The sequence below is a fragment of the Oncorhynchus kisutch genome, linkage group LG30 (genome assembly GCF_002021735.2).
Source record: "Oncorhynchus kisutch isolate 150728-3 linkage group LG30, Okis_V2, whole genome shotgun sequence".
Taxonomy (NCBI): Eukaryota; Metazoa; Chordata; class Actinopteri; order Salmoniformes; family Salmonidae; genus Oncorhynchus; species Oncorhynchus kisutch.
The window spans coordinates 10,180,462-10,200,694 of record NC_034203.2 but is presented as its reverse complement, the minus strand read 5'-3'; the positions used below and the strand labels follow the sequence as shown (position 1 = coordinate 10,200,694).

At 43.3% G+C, this 20,233-nt stretch overlaps 2 protein-coding genes across 8 annotated transcripts in view; both read right to left on the bottom strand.

Moving 5' to 3' along the window:
* The window catches only part of ccdc18 (coiled-coil domain containing 18), a 37,230-nt gene extending 34,638 nt beyond the window's left edge, over window positions 1–2,592 (bottom strand). For 2 of the 3 annotated variants that reach the window (XM_020466931.2, XM_020466932.2), the window contains exons 1-7: window positions 2,151–2,590; window positions 1,750–1,951; window positions 1,378–1,533; window positions 1,179–1,288; window positions 911–1,039; window positions 557–653; window positions 346–467 (exon numbers count right to left, since the gene is read on the bottom strand). In XM_020466931.2, coding sequence (XP_020322520.1) covers window positions 346–467; window positions 557–653; window positions 911–1,039; window positions 1,179–1,288; window positions 1,378–1,533; window positions 1,750–1,951; window positions 2,151–2,254 — 920 coding nt within the window. In that variant the 5' untranslated portion in view covers window positions 2,255–2,590. Of the gene's footprint in view, window positions 1–345; window positions 468–556; window positions 654–910; window positions 1,040–1,178; window positions 1,289–1,377; window positions 1,534–1,749; window positions 1,952–2,150 lie in introns of all 3 variants that reach the window. The other variant, XM_020466930.2, reaches the window with a different exon arrangement.
* A 7,013-nt stretch (window positions 2,593–9,605) lies between these two features.
* mtf2 (metal response element binding transcription factor 2) lies at window positions 9,606–19,896 on the bottom strand. 5 transcript variants are annotated; one of them, XM_031809711.1, is made up of 16 exons: window positions 19,677–19,888; window positions 18,210–18,222; window positions 17,876–18,089; window positions 17,657–17,738; window positions 15,957–16,052; window positions 15,730–15,830; window positions 15,318–15,454; window positions 15,139–15,234; window positions 14,950–15,018; window positions 14,595–14,718; window positions 14,023–14,090; window positions 13,711–13,884; window positions 13,439–13,553; window positions 13,300–13,355; window positions 13,085–13,192; window positions 9,606–12,921 (listed from the first exon to the last, which is right to left on the bottom strand). In XM_031809711.1, the coding sequence occupies exons 3-16, from the start codon at window positions 17,966–17,968 to the stop codon at window positions 12,555–12,557; spliced, it is 1,686 nt and encodes a 561-aa protein (XP_031665571.1). In that variant the 5' UTR covers window positions 17,969–18,089; window positions 18,210–18,222; window positions 19,677–19,888; the 3' UTR covers window positions 9,606–12,554. The 5 variants fall into 5 exon arrangements, with proteins under 5 accessions (XP_031665571.1, XP_031665567.1, XP_031665568.1 ...); XM_031809707.1 differs by lacking the exon at window positions 18,210–18,222 and having other exon boundaries at window positions 19,677–19,896; XM_031809708.1 differs by lacking the exon at window positions 18,210–18,222 and having other exon boundaries at window positions 13,085–13,189.
* Window positions 19,897–20,233: the final 337 nt, after the last annotated feature.

Here is a 20,233-nt window from a genome sequence, read left to right as displayed (position 1 = left end):
TTTTACCAATCAAAAGATTTTTGTTCGGTTTAATTACACCAACAAAACAGATGCGCATGCTTTGTAATGTTTCTAAAACTAATGTATAACTAGTAAGTAGTGGTAAATTGAAACAAAAAGGCAGAAATACTTTGAAAACAGCTACTGCAGTATTTATTTTGCTCTAAATACGATCATACGTAATTATTTTTATTCACAAATGCGAGTGAACTGTGTGCACTGTGGAGCCCTGGCCACCCACCAACGTGGCTGGTGAAGTAGACATATTACCCACCAATGTCCAACTCTACCCGCATTTGGCAGGTGGTAATTTTAGGCCCTGTTGATGATAATGCCCACACCCACCTGATGGTTTGGCCCTGATCCTCTCGCGCTCTCTCCAACACGGTGCACTTGCTCTCCAGCTCCTCTCTCTCTCGGTCACACACGATGAGACTCTCCTTCAGTTTGCTCTCGCTCTCCATGACCTTGGAAACACAGTCGAGCCATAAGGTCAAAGGGTCGGTCACTACTCACTATTTCCTAGGCTGAACTAAGTAAGGGTTCAATGAGTTACCTTTTTCAGCTTAATGGAAATATTTGTCTTGTAGTCTTTGAAAGCGTCTGTGAGTTTCTCGGCATTGCGAAGGGCTTGGTTCCTTTGTTGCTCCGCTCTGTAAGAAACGAGACAGCTCAGTACATTGTCGTTATTTCACACTAAAAGACATTGTTATGCCTGTGAATGAGCAACAAGTGTCAGTGTTTTCCTTAGTTGGATTGTTGCCTATGTCCGGGCACAAAGGACCTGAAGGAACATCCTAGGATGCCAGCAACAAAATCAATTGAGAACAATAGGGGACAAATTATTTTAGATGGGGAGAATCAAAGCTAAAACAAATTAATGCAAGGGGAAACAAGTGCCATGTGTTACCGTTTTCCTTGTCTGGTTGTGTCGGTAAGCTCTGTTCTGAGCATGCTCAGTTCGTCTCTGAGTTCGGCTACCTGTCTGTCACTTTGAGTTGCTGCCTGCTGGCTCTGCTCTGCCTTCAACTCTGCAGTCCTAAATCAACAACAAGTCAACAACATACAATTCAGTTCTATTTTCATTCTGAAAAAGATATTGGAAAATACAAATTCTGTGAGACTTAATCACAATCTTACATTTAAAGACACAGCAATAAAAAAATATGCCTACTGACCGGAGTTCTTTGGCCTGGGCCTCCACCTCAGCCTCCAAGCCCAGGATCTGCTCCCTCATGACGGTCACACTGGAGGTCTTAGCCCCTACTGTGGAGCCCAGGAGACGGGCCTGAAGAAAGAGCAGATACACCGACCATTTAGCATCTCTCCTAGTGAATGTCAATGATCTTTACATGCATGGTTGTTCTCACTTAGTACCTTGGTTTTAGAGCTGGCCAGTTCAATCTGGGTCGCCTCCAGGTCACTGATGAGCTGTCTGTTCTCCAGAGCCAGGGAGGCGTTCTCCTGACGCAGGCAGCCTAGCTTCTTCCTGAGGGGGGCAACCTCCATCTCCACTGCCCTAGACGAGGAGCACTGATGGATACAGAGGTATAGACAGGTTAAGACATGAACCACAAACCCAACACACACACAAACATCAAAGACAAGAAACACACTCAACTCAGATTGTCAAGCAAACAGACAAAGTCTGTGACATTATAGCTACAGAGTTAGTGTACAAATGACCACACACATACAGTAACATAGACCAGTCCATCTGTAAATAAAGTGGCTGTCTCTCTCTCTCACCCTAGAGTCAGTACTGGGTAGGCTTTCACAGGCCTGTCTCTCAGCTGTCCTACTTCTGTGGAGGGGTCTCTCAAGACTTGGGTTGTCAGGTGGAGGATGTGGGACATCAGGCCGCTGTAGGTCCTCTAGGGACAGAAGACCTGGCAACCCATGTACTAAACTCCTCTCAGACCGCTCACTGTGACTCTCATGTCCTGAGTGACTTGGAGGATGGCAAAAAGGCATGTCAAAGTAAGTGTTACACCTGTTGGACTTTCAGAGGACCTAACAGTCTGTTAGTCAATTGGGCTATGTGCGTGAGGAAGTTGGATTGACTTGCACCTACCTGTGACTAAATTGGGGAAATCAAGTTAGCCATGTAACGTTATATTGACACCTAGCAGCAAGTTAGCGTCGCTTACCTTAATTGTTCTCCCAAACTTTGCAAACTAATCTCCGTCAATCGCAATTGATTCCTTAAACTGGCCACATCTTCGACAAGATCCTCGTCGTTGTTGTTAAACATTGGTGGCTGTCATTTGCACACGCTAACGTTAGCTAGCTAGCTAACATCAACAACTCGCGTAGCCAGTTTATCAATCAACAGGTTGCCAGGGTTATTTGTTAGCTAGCTAGTTAGCTAACTGAAGATGTATAGCATCTATGTGCTGTTGTACTCTGGATAAAGTTACTTCGCTAGTGGAATAGGAACATACGCGGTAATCTTTGAAAAGGTTCATAAAGTTTAAACATCGTTTACTGCTTGGCAGTTCAATCGCTCACTGCCAAAAATGTAAACATCGCTCAGCATCGCGTCATTCGATTGGACGAGAGGGAACTGTGTGAAAAGTGATTGGTTTCACGAAGAGGTCGTGAACTGCAAAGGCCGCGAATGGTGGCGCGTTTTGGCTGACCAATTCAAAAGCATATGCATCCCGGCCTCCTAGAATTTTCCTTTCTGTCTGTGTTGGTTTCTGTTACACCTGGCAAATTCTTATTCATCTCAATTTGTGGAGCAGAAATATGCAGAATGACGAAATATAGTGGATAATAAGAAAGAAAAAAATTATGCATAGATATGTTTACTTTTGATTCATGTAGTTGACAACAACATATCATATCATGAGTCATAGCTGAATAAATTCCCTTCAAAATGTGAGACTGACCCTCAGACATCTTAATAAATAGAGAAAACGTTTCTCACAGGAACCTTTTGACACAAGTCATCATTGATAGCCCAATCATAAAAATTGCATTTACTTTGAAAATAATTTAAGAGGAAGGAAAGAAACGCCATATATACAGTTTAATACAATATTCAATTGAATGCGCCAATATGCCACGATGTATGTATGAGTGCCATTTCACATACATATGTTTCTATCACGTGTGGCTTCATTTGTTAGACATGCAATATACAGCTTGATTCCAGGAATCGACCACCTACAGTACCTTCAGAAAGTATTTATATACCTTGACCTTTTCCACATTTTGTGGTGTTACAACCTGAATTTAAATGGATTATATTGAGTTTGTTACTAGCCTATACAAAATATCCCATAATATCAAAGTGGAATTATGTTTTTCGATATTTATACAAATTAATTAAAAATTAAAAGCTGAAATGTCTTGAGTCAATAAGTATTCAACTTCTTTGTTATGGCAAGCCTACATTCAGTAGTGAAAGTGTGCTTAACAAGTCACATAATAAGTTGCATAGGCTCACTCTGTGTGCAGTAATAATGTTTAACATGATTTTTTTTATGATTACCTCATCTCTGTACACCATGCATACAATTATCTGTAATTGTATTGAATCAATACACCCAGTCACTACAAAGATAGGCGTCCTTCCTAACTCAGTTGCCGGAGAGGAAGGAAACTGCTCAGGGATTTCACCATGAGGACAATGGTGACTTTAAAACAGTTACAGAGTTTAATGTCTGTGATAAGAGAACTGAGGATGGCTCAACAACATTCTAGTTTCTCTACAATACTAACCTACTTGACAGAGTGAAAAGAAGCAAGCCTGTACAGAATACAAATATTCCAAAACATGCATCCTGTTTGCGGCAAGGCACTAAAGAAACACTGCAAAAAATATTGAAAAACAGATTAGTGTCCCTGCTTCCCAAAACACTTGAGGGAACTGTCTATAATAAACTGTTGTTATCTTGCTCAGAATTGATCTTCTTGACTCTAACCAGTCAGGCTTCAAGATGGCTCACTCAACTGAGACAGCTCTGCTTTGTGACAGAGGTTCTCCGCTCTGCCAAAGCTGATTCTCTCTCTCTGTTCTCATCCTCCTAGATCTATCCACTGCCTCGACACCGTGAACCATCAGATCCTCCTCTCCACCCTCTCAAGACCTGGCGTGTCAGGCTCTGCACACTCCTGGATTGCATTCTACCTGGCAGGTCGCTCCTACCAGGTGATGTGGAGAGAATCTGTCTGCACCACATGCTCTCACTATTGAGGTCCCCCAAGACTCTCCTCTTTTCTCTATACACCAAGTCACTCGGCTCAGTCCTATCCTCACATGGTCGCTCCTGTCATTGCTATGCAGACTACTCTCAACTATTCAGACCCTTTACTCAGTACTTTGTTGAAGCACCTTTGGCAGCGACTACAGCCTTAGGTATGACGCTACAAGCTTGGCACACCTGTATTTGGGGAGTTTCTCCCATTCCTCTCAGCAGATCCTCAAGCCTTGTCCAGTTGGATGGGGAGTATCGCTGAACAGTTATTTTCAGGTCTCTCCAGAGATGTTCAGTCCTGACTAGTCTCCCAGTCCCTGCCCCTGAAAAACATCCCCACAGCATGATGCTGCCACCACCATGCTTAACCGTAGAGATGGTGCAGGTTTCCTCCAGACGTGACGCTTCGCATTCAGGCAAAATAGTTCAATCTTGGTTTCATCAGACCAGATAATTTTGTTTCTCATGGTTTGCGTCCTTTAGGTGCCTTTTGGCAAACTCCAAGCGGGCTGTCATGTGCCTTTTACTGAGGAGTGGCTTCCGTCTGGCCACTCTACCATAAAGGCCTGATTGGTGGAGTGCTTCAGAGATGGTTGTCCTTCTGGAAGGTTCTCCCATCTCCACAGAAGAACTTTGAAGCGCTGTCAGATTGACCATTGGGTTCTTTGTCACCTCCCTGACCAAGGCACTTCTCTACCGATTGCTCAGTTTGGTAGTGAGGCCAACTCTAGGAAGAGTCTTGGTGGTTCCAAACTTCTTCCATTAAAGAATGGTGGAGGCTACTGTGTTCTTGGGGACCTTCAATGCTGCAGAAATATGTTGGTACCCTTGCCCAGATCTGTGCCTCAAAACAATCCTGTCTCGGCGCTCTGCAGACGATTCCTTCGACCTCATGGCTTTGTTTTTGCTCTGACATGCACTTCTTCTTCGGTGGGGTTTATCGGCGGTTGGCATCCAACATTATGGTGCATTACCGCCACCTACTGGAGTGTGAGCCAGAGACAGGGAGAAACTAAATCCTACCTGCCAGCCCCGTTGCTCTTAAAAAAAGATAACATATTTGAGACTCTATCTAATGACGTTCTACTCAATATACTATTTAAACTAATTTACCGTATTCCCTTCTCCCTCATACTAGATCTCAGCCTCTCTCTTTCCCTCTGATACTGTCCACACTGTATCAATACATGCTCCACGGTCTCGGTTTCCTGGAAATAATCACACTTTCCCGTTGGATGCTTTCCTATCACATTTAACGTCGTATTCAACCGGCTGTGTCGCACCCTTAGTCTTGTAAAATAGCCTCCTCTCTTCTGTCCCTTCCTGCCATCCTCCCCTCCCTGACCTTCCTCTGTACTTGAAATAAATGCCTGCTCTGAGTATCTCTATTCCACTGCTCCTGCCATCTCTGCACCGTCACTGTCCATATCAGGCTTTTCCCTCTGCCTTGCTCATTGAAACTATGACATCAACATTCCCACTTCTAAGTGCTTGTTTAGCCAGTACGTCAACTGCCTCGTTCCCCTTCACCCCCACATGGGCTGGGACCCAAGTAAATCTTATCTGTATACCCATCTGCCTAATCCTACCATGGGTTTGTAGCACCTCATAAAGCAGGTCGTCTGCTACGTGACCTAAAGGACTGGAGACTCATTAACACTGCACATGAATTAGAGCAAATAACTACTCTGTCTGTCTTGACTTCCTCCACCCACTGCAAGGCCAACAGTATGGCCATCAGCTCCACCATATATACAGCCAGATGATCTGTAATACGTTTCCTGACTTCCACCCCATATTCCTGCACCACAAATGCTGACCCAGTACATCCTGTCCTTGGATCTTTTGAACCATCTGTGTAAATGGCCACAAAATCCTGATACACAGAATCCAGATGTCTCTTAAACAAATCAGATGGATCAACCCCCTCCCTATCTTTCTGTAGTCTCTCCAACGCTTCTAGATCAACTACTGGAGGTGGGAGGAGCCATGGTGGATTAACAGGAATAGCTACAGTTGGGCAAAACTCCCTTCCATACAGTTCCATCTTCTTCCCCTGGGTATCACCCACCCACCAAAAGCTTGTGTTCTGTCTTCGCTCATGTCCCCAGCATGCCTGTAAAATCCCTTTTGCAGAATGAGACACCCATGTCCCTGTAGATTGACCCAATAATTAATTGCCAGCTGCTGTCTCCTAATCTGCAATGGCATATCCCCCATCTCCACCTGTAGTGCAGCCACTGGGGACGTACGAAACACCCCACTACATATTCCGAGTCCTTGCCCCTGTGTGACATCTAGCCTTTCCAAGGATGTCCGGGCTGCCGAACCATACGCTATACTGCCATAGTCGATTACAGATCGGATCAATGCAACATACATGGTCCTTAATGAGGAACGCCCAGCCCCCCCACTCCTTCCACATCAGACAGGCCATCACATTTAGCACCTTCTTACACTTTCCCACCACTCTCTCAATGTGTTCTGCCCAGGTCAGTCTAGTGTCAAAGTATACACCAAGAAACCTGAAGGCCCCAACCCTCTCCAAGTTTCTCCCAAATAACCTCAAGCATACCTCATCTCCCACCTTCCTCCTGGTAAAGAGTTGTGTTTTCTCTACATAGAACCTGAATCCCCACATTAATGCCCGCCGCTCTACCACATCAATTGCGTCCTGTACCTTCCTGACTATGTATGGCACATTTCTTTCCCTCTTCCATAAGGCCCCATCATCTGCAAATAACGACCTCCGAATATCCCGCTGTACCTGAGAGCAAACGCCATTGATCATGATTGAGAACAGCAGAGGACTAATCACACTCCCCTGTGGTGTACCGTTATCCACAGGTAGTTGCCGGATAGCGACTTTCCCAGCCTCACCTGGATCGACCTTCCAAACATGAAATCCTTTATCTAGTTGTACCTTCTTCCTCCTACCCCCATAATATCAAGCTTGAATAACAATCCCTCCTTCTCCACATCAAAAAAGACAGCTACAACAGTCTCCTTGTTCACCTGAGCCTTCCTGACCTCTGCTTCTAAGCAGAACACTGGGTCCAAAGTTCCCCTTCCCTTCCTGAACCCACTCTGATGTAGCGATACTAGCCCCCTGCTCTCCAGGAAGTAAGTTAGCCTCTCTGTAATCATACGTTTCATAATCTTACATACATGTGATGTTAAAGCTATTGGCCAATACCTTGTTGGCCTCGTTGGTTCCTTCCCTGGCTTCCGGATTGGTACCACTACTGCCTCCTTCCAACTGCCTGGTAGTTTCCCCTCCTCCCACACTGTGTTGTGCAACACCAAAACCTTATCCAGTGCCTCATCACTAAGATGGGACAACATAACATAGCCCACCTCCTCTTTCCCAGGTGAAATTAACCCAGCCTTACCTATTGCCCCTTTTACCTCTGCCATGGTAAATAGTGCATTCAATGCATCATTTACATCCTCCCTCCAACCCAGCACTTCAGGATGCTCCTCTCTCATTATCTCTCTCCCACTCTGCCCCTACTCTGACAAATTGGCAGAGCTATGCACTTCGACAAACGCTTTGGCCATCATCTCTTCCTTCTCATCGGTTACTGCCACATCCTTCCCACTAGTCAACACTGGATAATCCCACTCCCTTCTGACCCCACTCATCCTCTTAATCATCCCCCACTGGTGTCACCCTTCCAATGGTGTCACAGAACCGACGCCAACATGACCTCTTTGCCTGACTAATAGTTCTCTTCACCAGGGCCTGCTTATACTGAATCTGATGTTGGAAGTTATGCATCCTTTTCAGTATACTAAATGCCCTGTTCCTACACCTCACCATTTCCCCAAACTCCTCCGTCCAACTTGGGACTGCTTTCATCCTCCTCCCTGAACTCTAAAGTATAGCCTCAGTAGCTGCCCCCACCCAGCTATTCATACTATCCACATCCCCCCCTCATATCCACCCGAGCCATCACCTGCTCACTCAGCTCCTGAAACTGATCCCACTTTGCCCTTCCAAACACCCACCTGCCTACTCCATCCACTGACACTTCCTCCTCCTTCCGGCCTACTGTGCATACTATGAGGTAATGATCACTCCCTACTGTCGACTCCTCCCATTTTTCCCACTCACAGATTCCTGCCATTGCACTAGATACCAGTGAGGTCCAAGGCACTCTTTCCCTGTGGTTACATCAATCCTGGTCCCTCAGCCATCATTCAGGCACACCAGATTTGTTTATTTCTATTAGATTTTCCATGACATGGCATTTCCATCCATCCGTTTCCCCCCCAGAGCGTGTTGGGGGCATTTTATCATGGCCCTCCACCCTCTCCAGTACTTCAAGTCCAATATCTGACACAGATTATTGTAGTTCAATACCACTATCTCCCCTCCTCTAACCACATATTCCTGTTCAATACCTCAGCCTAGCATCCTGTAGGGAAGTCCTTGCTTTATAAAGGTAGTCTGACATACACTGTCAACTGTGAGACCTTATATAGACAGGTGTGTGCCTTTCCAAATCCTGTCCAATCAAGTTGCAGAAACATGTCAAGGATGATCAATGGAAACAGGATGCACCTGAGCTCAATTTCAAGTCTCATAGCAAAGGGTCTGAATTCTTATGTAAGTAAAAAACATTTTTAAATATAAATTAGCAACATTTTCTAAGCCTGTTTTCACTTTGTCATTATGGGACATTGTGTATATTGATGGGAGGGGGGGTACTTTTATCCATTTTAGAATAAGGGTGTAACGTAACAAAAAGCTCTACACTTGTATTCGGCGCATATGACAATGTTTGATTTGAAAAAGTGAAGGGGTCTGAACACTTGCTGAATGCACTGTAAGTACTTTACTGTAATTTTTTGTTGTTGTTTTTAATCGGCAAAAAGAATCAGCTTCTACGAAAGAGCAATTTATCAGCACTGTCTGTGAGTGTTCGGTGTTGAGAAATGAAAACAAGCTGTTATTGGCAGAGGGGTTTGGAACTCTTTCCTATTGGACTATTACCTAATTAACTGCCTGGTGATGTCACCAGGGAGGCCAAAACTCCATCCAACCAAAAACAGGCTGAAATTTCAGGTGGTGTTTTCAAACAGCTCTTATACTAAATTCCAACCTGTGTGGAAATTGAAAATCATGTTTGAATGCACTGGACCTTTAAGAATGTATTTCTGGTGTAATGTTAATGAGCTAGCTGGTAATAAAGCATCACCGGAATGACTAATCTACATCGTCTTCAAGTAAATGTTACATGCCATTCATTTCTTTCTGTCAAGATGACCTACTGATTCATAAAATAATACATCTAACTGGCATAAACATGCAGTGGAAACCATGTTATTTCTACCAAAATTGCCAATTTAACAGACTGCAAGTCTTTCTGAAAAAATAAACAATGAATTCAGAACTAGGGCTTTTAAATATTTATTATGTGGCTGAAGAAGCCTGCTCAAAGCCAGTAGAAAAAAAGATATAAGGTCTAACACTGGCACAATGACATACAGGAGAAAAGCTTCAAATAAAAACTCATTTTTTAAATTTTATTTTTTCAAAAGAACATCAAGATCCAACTCCCACTGCATGAAGGGGAAAATGGCTTTTTCTGAGAATAACGTAGCACATCCAACACCAAGAGGCATTAACTGCTTGAACTCTTAAAATGAAACAAGGAACTCAGAAGAAACTTTATTTTCCAGAGATAAGTGGAAGAAATGTTATTGGATAAACAAATCATTTTTGACCCTGTAGCATAATGGACTGAATTTCAGTATTTTTCAAAACAACCAGTCACATAGGAATGTCTAAATTAATGCTACAATTTTTTTTTTTATGAACATATCAATGAAATACTTACACCACAAAATGTTCCATCCCATTAATACCTCAATTTTACATTCCACATCTTTGCTGGAGTTCTATGAGCACGTTGTACATACAGTAAAGTTACTGCGCATGTCCTGAGTGGGTTCTAGGTGAGCTTGGCTGTACCAGCAGAAGTCTAAGTGCACAGTTGAGGAGAAAGTGAAATAAATAGCACCTGAAATAAAATCAAAGCCTGACTTAAGCAAAAAAAATATTGTTGTTGCCGTTAAGTGATTGAAATACAAAAGCAACCATTTTTTAGGGTCGAGTTGCATAGGCGGCTATGAGAACTGAATTCAGTTTTAAAAAGTACAAGGTCCAAGAGCTTTTTGTAGTCAGTGTTCTAACGAACTTATCAATGTCATAAAATACAACAGCAGCCCGACAGAAATGAAGGAACAAAGTCCTAGTTGAGGCGTTTCTAAAAATGTAGATTGCGTATGCAAAATACAGCAACGATTTAGATCTTCCGAACATATAGAACACATGTAGGTACATTACACAACCTTTCAAATGTAATAACACGAAGACCTTAAGTCCAACTAAGTTACCGCTTTACACTTGAACTCACTCTTAACATTCCTTCTCACAAGCTCAGCCCTCAAAGCAAATTCACCTCGTTTTAATCATGAATCGTGTGTTAGAAGAAAAAAAAGCATTTGACCCCTGTAAGTAAATCTGGACACTTGAACTATAACACAGTGAAAATAACACTGTTCATAGTGAGATGATTTGCAGAGGTTCGAGCTAGAGGTTACACGCTTTCAGCTGAGAGAGGGGAAAGGAGACAACGCGCATCTCCGCCTCTGTGGATTAATAAGCTCGACTATCACGTGTTTAGGAGAATGGTTGTACGGTACAACAGGATGAACTTCATGTGCAATCAAATCCAAATTGTTTAAAAATAAAGGGAAAAAAAGAAATGTACTGCGCCTCACTGGACACTGACATGAGTAAATACAAGTAGAAAAGTAAATAAGACATAATAAAACTGGTTTGCAGCAGCACAAATCTCTGTCGTTGAGTCCCTCTCGAACATCAACTACTTGCAAACAGGCACACTTTCGACACACCAGGTCAGGCGCCAAGGCACCCAAACACCATTCAAACCCCCCCCCCCCTATCTAACCCTTTTACATTCTGCCTAAACTGGTCTCTCACCCCCTTCAGTTCACAAAATCTAAACAGATCTGAAACACTGAAGTCAACGAGTCACAGAAAAGAGCATATCACTGGACGAAAAGGAAAAACTAAAATAGGGAAACTCAAGCTCCCTCCCTGACCGGGCAACACGGAGGCCCGTTCTCAGAAGGCGAGGGTTAAAAGTGATAATGGCCGTGAAGCCAGTTTTTTTGGAGGATATATTGGCACGAGTGTTAGGCCCGAGACAAAGTCAAGGGCTGGCAAACGGTGCCAATACATCCTCCTAACTCTGGCTTCGAGGGCATTATCACTTTTATACAACGGGTTAACATATTAAAAATGATGATTTACATATTTTCATTAACGTTACTTTTATGAATTTATTCATACCATTTCATCCCTCCACAAGATATAGTCCCGACACAAATCTAGGGTTGCTACTCAAGCCGGCTGGTCATCCGTTCTATCGGTTTGGTTGGCAGTCATTACATTTTGTTCTGAATCTATGGACACGACCGAGTCGTTCGTTCTAAATGTTTTATTACCAGACTGGCTGGTAACATTCTTATCCCTTGCTTGATTGCTAGCCATCTATGGCTAACTTACAGTCACGCCAAACAGTGCAGCCAGAATAACAAAGTAGCTGCATTGGCATTTGTTTAAGCAGCTTTCTAGTGACATTTATTTGGATACATCCATAACAATCAGCTAAGGATGTGCGATTTCCCCTGGCGTTGAAAATGTGCTCTCTTGTCAGGACACTGTTGTTCAGAGGAGCTAGCCAACAACACAGCGAACACAATAACTTCAAACTGACTGCAAACTAGCTGCACCTAGTTTCATTTGACCTGTTTTCTATTGATATCTCTTTGTATATATCGATAAAAATGATGCGGATTCATGATTTCGACCGACTGAGAAAAGCTGCCTGCCGGTCTCATCCTGATTCTTGACACGTTCATTACTATGCGACAGCTGGTGATCGAATTTGAATATTGAAACAATGTTGCAAATGTCGGAGACAGACAGCAAGGTTAATACAAATCTCCACTGTTGAAAACTAAACGTTAGTCTAAAAGAAAAGTTAGATAATATCTAGATGCTTTTTATAGTGAAGACCTTGTTTATAAATCGCTTGGCTGGGCTGAAGAGACAGTGGATTGCGCAGTCAGATGGAACTGAGTAAATAGGCATTTTAATGTCGTAGATTTAGCCGGTGGTAACTTGCGGAATAGACACTGGCAGGAATGCGGTTTTAAACAATCAACATTCAGGATTAGACCCGCTCGTTGTATAATGCTTTATAAGCGCTGTGTAAACACGTAATAAACTACGTAAGCGCTGCGAGACGTTCAGGAGGCAGTGACGCCCTCCCATTCTACCAGGTACTGGACCTTGCCATCCAGGGTGACCCGGCGGGCCAGGACGCGGTACTTCTCCCCGCACTCCAGGCGGCCTGCCGCCCCAAAGTAGCTGCTGATTGAGCTCTTGAGGTGGGACAACTGGCCGCCTGGGCCCAGGCCGTGCACTATATCCGTGGAGTGGAGCCCCGGCAAGGTGTTTTGGGGCTCTGGGGCATGGGGGCCTGGGTATTGAGGGGGAATCGCATGGTTGGGGGGCTGCAGGGGGACCCGTCGTGGCCGGCCCCGTCTTCTTTTCAGGGGGGGCTTGGCAATGGGCCAGTGGCGGCCCGTGCGCGTCTTACTGGAGATGCACAGGCTGGGGTGGAATAGGGGAGGGAGAAACAGGGGAGAGAGATTAGAAAAACACTTAGGAGGGACTCCCAATTACCTACCATACAATGACTACAAACCAACGGTACAATGACTTTCCATGTGAATTTGTGAGAGCCTGAGTGTGAATCTGATCATGTAGAATGTACCTGGACTGCCTGGAGAGGTTAGTTGAGGTAGTTTCAGTGGTGCTGACGGCACCGACGGAGTCCACGTCCGAGGTACTGGAGGATGGCAGAGATCTGTCGGTCCTGCTGCTGGGAGTAAAGGGGACACTGTTAACAACACCATTCAACAGTTTTCACAAATTGAGCAACTGTTCTCACAAATTAATTGGGGGGGGGGGGGGGGGGGAATAACTGACCTAGAGGCTAAGAGATCCAACGAGTGGGAATCAAGCAATTGTGGTGGCGTCACATCCTTCAGGGGGAATAAAAAGACAATGACATCTCAATTTATAAACAACATGCCTCAAATGTTTTAAGTTTGGGTAAAGGTGTTACCTGCGCCAAAAGTTCACTGGAGCGCCTTAACTTGGCCAGAGTCTCCAGCGAGTGACCTCCCTGCTTCTTCCTCTTCTTGGCTTTCTTCACCACGCCATTGGTTAATTCACTGGAACTAGATTTTAAAATTGTCATCAGTTTCCCTTCTGCTACTTTAAAACCTGTGGCCACCCAAACAAAAACTAAAACAAAAAAAAAGGCCTTACCAGGGTATATAGCAGGCAAAAGTGTCAATTTTTCTAATGAGTTTCTCATAGAAAGTTGGGTCTCACCTGGTGTTGGTCAGCGGTTGGATAGCCTTCCTGCCTTTGATTTTGATCTCATTGGAGGCCCTCTCTGGCTCCCCTCTGTCGGCCAGCACCTCAGAGCTCTGGGGACCCGGAGGAAAACGGATCCTCAGCCCAAAGAGGTGCTTCTTCTTCTTAATCTCCTTCCCCGACATGAACCTGGGAGAGAGAGAGCAGGATGGAGAAGTGGAGGACATGAATGAGAGAGAAAGGGAGAGGGGATGGACTGTACATGAGAATAGTTATGCTGACATGATTGGAACAATCATGAAATCATAGGGAGAATGTGTAACTCACATGCTGTGGTTGCTATTCAGTGCTTCCAGAATACTTTCATATCGGTCCGACTGAGGAGTAGCTGAAAGCTGGAAAAAGGCAATAGTAAGATTCATTCGAGAGGATGGAATTTCATATATTGCTGTGTCAAATAAAATATACTGAACAAAAATATAAACGCAACACGCAACAATTTCAAAGATTTTACTGAGTTACAGTTCATATAAAGAAATCAAGTCAATTGAAAAATTCATTAGGCCCTAATCTATGGATTTCACATTACTTTACAGGGGCGCAGCCATGGGTGGGCATAGGCATAGCAAGGCCCAGACAAAGCCCAGCCAATCAGAATGAGATTTTCCCACACAAAAAGGCTTTATTACAGACAGAAATACTCCTCAATTAAAAGAGAAATAAGCTTTTGTGCATATGGAACATTTCTGTGATCTTTTATTTCAGCTCATGAAACATGGGACCAGCACTTTACATGTTGCGTTTATATTTTTGTTCAGTGTAGATTTATTTATTTTTTTACGATATTTGAGAACTTCTATAAATGAATGTTTCTCCAACTACGTCAAGGTTTGTGCTACCTCCCGGAGCTGTAGTTGATCCCAGTTGTCGTTGATGTAAGTCATCAGCTCCAGCTCGGAATCAAAGTACTTCTTCTTGTGAATCACACTCAGATTGTAGAGGCTCAGGTGTGCAACGTCCACCCTGTTGGAGAGAAACAAAGATGGAAGCTCAAAACGGTCAAAATTCAACATGATTTTTTAAACGATTCGTGTGTAATAGAATTGAATTGCTCAATTTTTCCTAGAGGGAACTTCTGTTTCATCAAACAATCCATACACTGATCTTGCTTGTTCCAATACAGGAAATAATAGATCAATTGAAGAACATCAATCCATTGCGTACACAAATCTCTTCTACACGAGTTCCACTCACCATCTAAGAGGCAGTCGTTTGAGGTACTCGGGTCCACTATTGCAAACTGAACAAATAAATAGATAGAACCTGGTGAGAAAGAAGCACAAGCGCGTGTTTATTTTCTGGCACCGCATTGGTAGCCAGCACATGCTTCCTGAAAGATTACGTATCGTGAGGCTTTAAAAAGGGGGGTGGGCTGTTTCGTACCTGTCTCCATAGAGCATGGGCGTCTTAAAACACTGGATACATGCCTCGTGGAACCACTGCTTACACCTGTTGCACTGCAGCATCTTCAGGTACCAGCTAAAGCGAGAGAGGGGAGAAGGGTTAAAACAGAGGATGTGTGTGTGTGTGTGTGTGTGTGAGTGAGAGAGAGTGAGACTCACTCTCCAGGTCCTCCACAGTAGCAGTAGCATTGCTGGCTGTTGGTTTTGTGGCCCTGGTCCCACACCAGGTACTCCAGGGCATAAGGCAAAGAGTGGTTCATCTCCTGCTGGGCTCTGGGACCCTTCAGCGCGCCCTTCTGTCAGAGAACACACACACACACACACACACACACACCCCCGACTGTGAGCTCAATTGGTTGGAGTGTCCCCCCTTTAACATTTATTCCGACCTTTTCACACAGCGGTTCTGAGTCTGTAAGGTCAAGACATGTGAACGCGTGTGCTCACTTTCCGGTGTTGTCATATTGCATTATGTTGTATTGTATTATAGTGTGTTGGTTTGTGTACCTTGCATGCTGAACTCACAAAATTAATTTCCATGGAAATATAAGTTATTGTATAGTTATCGTACATTTACTGTTGTGGCCAACACACACTCCCCACAGAGCCACTTCTCGTCGGTGTCGATCAGACTGGAGTCGATGACGGGGGAGTGGCAGAGCTGGTGATATCCTGAAAAGGGAAAGATTGGATCACAGTTAAGAGAGAATTACTATTGTAATGATGTGTTTCCAGAGGTGGGACCTCTAATGACCAGATAAACAAGGACTCCTTTCAGGATGGTGATTGTGCCCTAACCTTGTCCACACTTGTCGCAGATGACAATCTCGTTTGGCTCCTCGGAGCACTCGTCCTGGCATATTGTGCAGACCATGTCCTCCCCTCCCTCGTCCCCTGAAAACAGACAGGACGGGTCACTCCTCTAGATAACCGCACACCGCCCTTTAATTCATAAAAGGGAACAGCCGGGCAACCAGCATCACACAGCAAAGAAAAGAGAGAACATTTCAAGAAAGAGAGAGCTTCAGGGAGGAGATTGAAGAGATAGAACGAACGATAACGAGAGCTCAATAACACAGAACAGTTCACACTTGTGCTTTGTAACTGACAAAAAAAAAAGTGTGAGAGACCGAGGTGGGAAATCCCCATTTTACTAATGTGATGTGCACACAGGATATATGGGGTCATATCTCCACAAACACATCCCCATTTGCTTCCAATCCAACGTAAATCTAATAAGCTGTCGCTTTCACCCAAAGTTGATCAATTAAAATATGTCATTCATATCCAGCCCAAACAGAGAAGGGGCATTTTTTTGGGGGCAACAACTGCAACCTTGCAGAGTAAAATGACAAGATAAACACCAGTGAAAATAACTTTCTAGGGCCCTATAAACTCATTTTTATTTTTTGTTATCAACATTTAATTTAGAAGGTTTTTGGGAAAGCCTTTCCATCTACCAGAAGACTTTTCATTAGCATCATCGCATATGGCTACACACAAAGCAGTAGAAGCGTGCGCCATACAAAGACAGGGAATTCTCGTTGCCTCTACAGACATTTGCAAGATATATGAATCACGGATGCATTCTGTTCATGTCTTATGATACACTTGGGCAAATCAATACATTTGGTTGATTCCCTACATTTTTTGAATATAATTGAATTCCGTTTTAATGTCTGGATTCTATAGGGCCCTAACCTTTACTACTTAGAGGGACTTCAGTTGAGGGGCCTACCATCATAAGAATTCATACTCAAATACCACTGGGGGTGCCATTTGAGGTTCAACATAACACAGTCACGAGATCCCATTTCCTGCCACTTAGACCAAAAAAAAGATTGCCCAATTCCAGTATGTCAAACATTAGTCATCTAACTGAAATAGGCATGCCCATCTAATGTCTAGGCCCCTCCCTGAAGTGTAACCAATTAGCATGTGAACTGAACAATGAACACAGTAGTAATACAAGCTGAGGAGTACCATCCCTATGCTTGTCTCGCGGCTCCGTGGGGAACTTAACGTTTGGCATGAGCCCAGAATCTTTGTGGTCAGTTGACTGTCAGGGACAAGATTACAAAAGATAAACCCGGCCTGAACGGAGGAGATAGAAGAAAACTCAACCAAGGATATCAACCCAACCGGAGATAGAATGAATGAGGGCAAGCCAAACGGCATTAATGAACACATGTTTAACTGAAAACTGTACAGCCCGGAGAATAATTACACGTTCTAAAGGCAAAATTCAAAGGATTCTGCCCATCGTGTATTGGTAATATCTGTGGAGAAAATAGAAAGGAATGTATTTTTCTTAGCAGATGGCTTTTTTAAATGATTATTTAGAGTGTAATACAAGCATATTACACAGATGGCAAATATGCAACAAGTTGCACGGTCAACATATCAAGCAAGCGTAAAACTGTTCATCCCGTTGACTATCGAAAGAAAATGGCTAGAACTTGACATGGCACCGTGTCTTGGGCAGGAGAACTACTTGCCTGTCTGAATGTCCTTCCACAGGACCCAGGACTTCGAACGATCTTCAAAAACAACAAAACAGCGCTGCTTCCCCTTATTTATCTGAGGGAGGGATCATTTTTTAGTACATGATCCTTTTCTGCAAAATGACATAAGATACGGCTGAAATGGCATTTTATAGAACATGTGAACAATAACATCAAATGGAAACTTTCCACCTATTAGCAACAGCTGCTTACTTTAGTGATAATCCCCAAATAAAACAGGCCATCCGACCATCGGGCTAGGACCTCTTGCCCCTCTTTAAACTTGTCGCTGAGGTTGGTGTCCATGTTCCCTCCATGTCCATCCTCGGCAGGTTCGACGCTGGTCAGGGACACTGGCGTCTTGTGCTGCCGATGGGAATTTGCTTTCCGCTGGTGGACCGGCAAATGCTCTAATTCTGTTGAGTCTCTGTCATATTGGAAGAGAGAGGTGAATTAGCCTAATTCCTACATTGTACCCCCCAAAAACAATAGGTGTCACTGTCAAGCATTGTCATTGTATTAAAGCTACAGGCGAGTGGAGTCTCACCATGAGAGCATCTCTGACATTGCCAAAATATTCAAGGGAGACACAGAATAAAGGAGGATTATTTCAACAGAAACACTGGAAAGCCTAAATCACATATTTTTGAGAAACTGTTGCAGATTAGAATAGTTGCATAGAATTTGACAGGCTGTCAACTCAGCTGCCAAGTAACTCATCATACGAACTGTTAGTTCCAATTAACAAGGCTGTAATACACAATTGATCGCTATTTACAGCCTGAAACTAATACCTGCAAAATCATGAATGTTCCTTACAGGCTAGATGGTTGAATAAATTACATTTAAAAGCTGCAGTATGTAACTTTTAGGAAGCGGTTGATATTGTCTAGGAAGCGGTTGATATTGTAATGAAACAGGCAGGGAGCAGGTATCGAAATCTCGACCTTCTAGCCCAAGTCCAGCGCGCTATCGACTGTGCCGCAAAAGCATGCTCATGCGGCAGAGTCGATATCCGCGCTAATAAACCCAGGGTCTTTGTAATAAGTTCTACTGCTATGCATTTCCTTCTTACGTTTATTTTTAGTCTTTTACTTTAGTTCGTGTACATCAACTTCAAACAAGCTGAAAATACACTATATTTTTTGTGTATTGAAAATATATATTTTTTCGCACAGGGGTTTAGATGGTACAATGGTTTTCTATACATTGCTTTTTTTGTGTGTCATATACTGAAATTAGGCGAACTATTAGAATTTTTGCGACCAGGAAATGGCAAAGCGATTCCTGCATATGGCACCTTTAAACTTACTCTACCGGTTGTCTGTGCAGTTTGTCCTTCAGCTGCTCTAAATTTGAGACAAATATCCACTGGAAAGTATTGTACGCCCTAGTTTTTAGCCAGCCAGTCGGTAGTATGTGGTTCAGTTTGGCACCCCGAGGTAAAACTCGTTTTATACTGGATATTCGGTTCTTTCGTCACTTAGATATTGACCCAAGCATGACAAGATTTACATTTAAAATATATTTTTTAAGTTTTGATTTTGTATTCAATATTCTGGCTTGTAAAGAACATTGACACGATTTTGCAGGTATTAGTTTCAGGCTGTATATACCAATTACTTGTTTATAACAGCCTGATTAATCAGACTAACAAGTTGTGAGAAAATTTTACCGAGTCTTGGTGCATGATGTCCTTCAATAAAAAGCATTAATTGGTTTTAAAATGGGGGTGTTCGATTCGAACCCTATCCCACTGTGCACCGTCACCGTTTCCTTTTGTTCGTGGGCTGTCAGGACATTGCATCCAGGATGAATTAATGAATGGATACATTTACCTGCACATACGTTCTCAGTTCAACGAGTAAGTTCGATGCAGCATGCATGCAATTAGTCTTAGCGGTTGTCTAGGCTAAAAACAAGTGACAGACAGTTCTCGAGTTATCACAGACGGAATGATTCTGGAGCGCACCCACACCCCCAATATAAAAACATCGTAATGTTGATAAGGTACCTCATTCGGTCAGTTCGGAGGGTCAAAATGCCACATATATTGAAATACTCGGTCGTAATCGGTGCTTGGCCTCGTGTCCGAGTAGCGTTAAATCTCTTTGAAATGCACCTCTCTTAATATGACACACTACCAATGATTTTTAGAAAATAACAAACGGGTCATTTTCCCCTAATACATTCGCCATTTTGGTTTCCCGCTGATCTGGGAGTGCATTGTGGGAGTCGTTCGCTCGACCAGCCACTAACCACTTTTTTTTTCATACATTTGAAAATGTAGGCAGGACTTTTTCCTCCACGACCCACTTGAACCTTTTTTTATGATTTAGACTAGAGTCGAAGGACCGATCCAACGTTGATGATCTACATTCATTTTATAGTCTCACCTTGACTGTATATCTAGGTCGTGAGCCCACAACTTCATTCTAACCTACTTTTCTGGAATTTGGGGGGAAAGTTCTAGGAAATGTAGAGCTGTAGTTGAATGGCCTATCATTAGTATTATTAATAATACGGTTGATACATCCATATCTTTGATGGGATTTTTTTTAAATAATATTA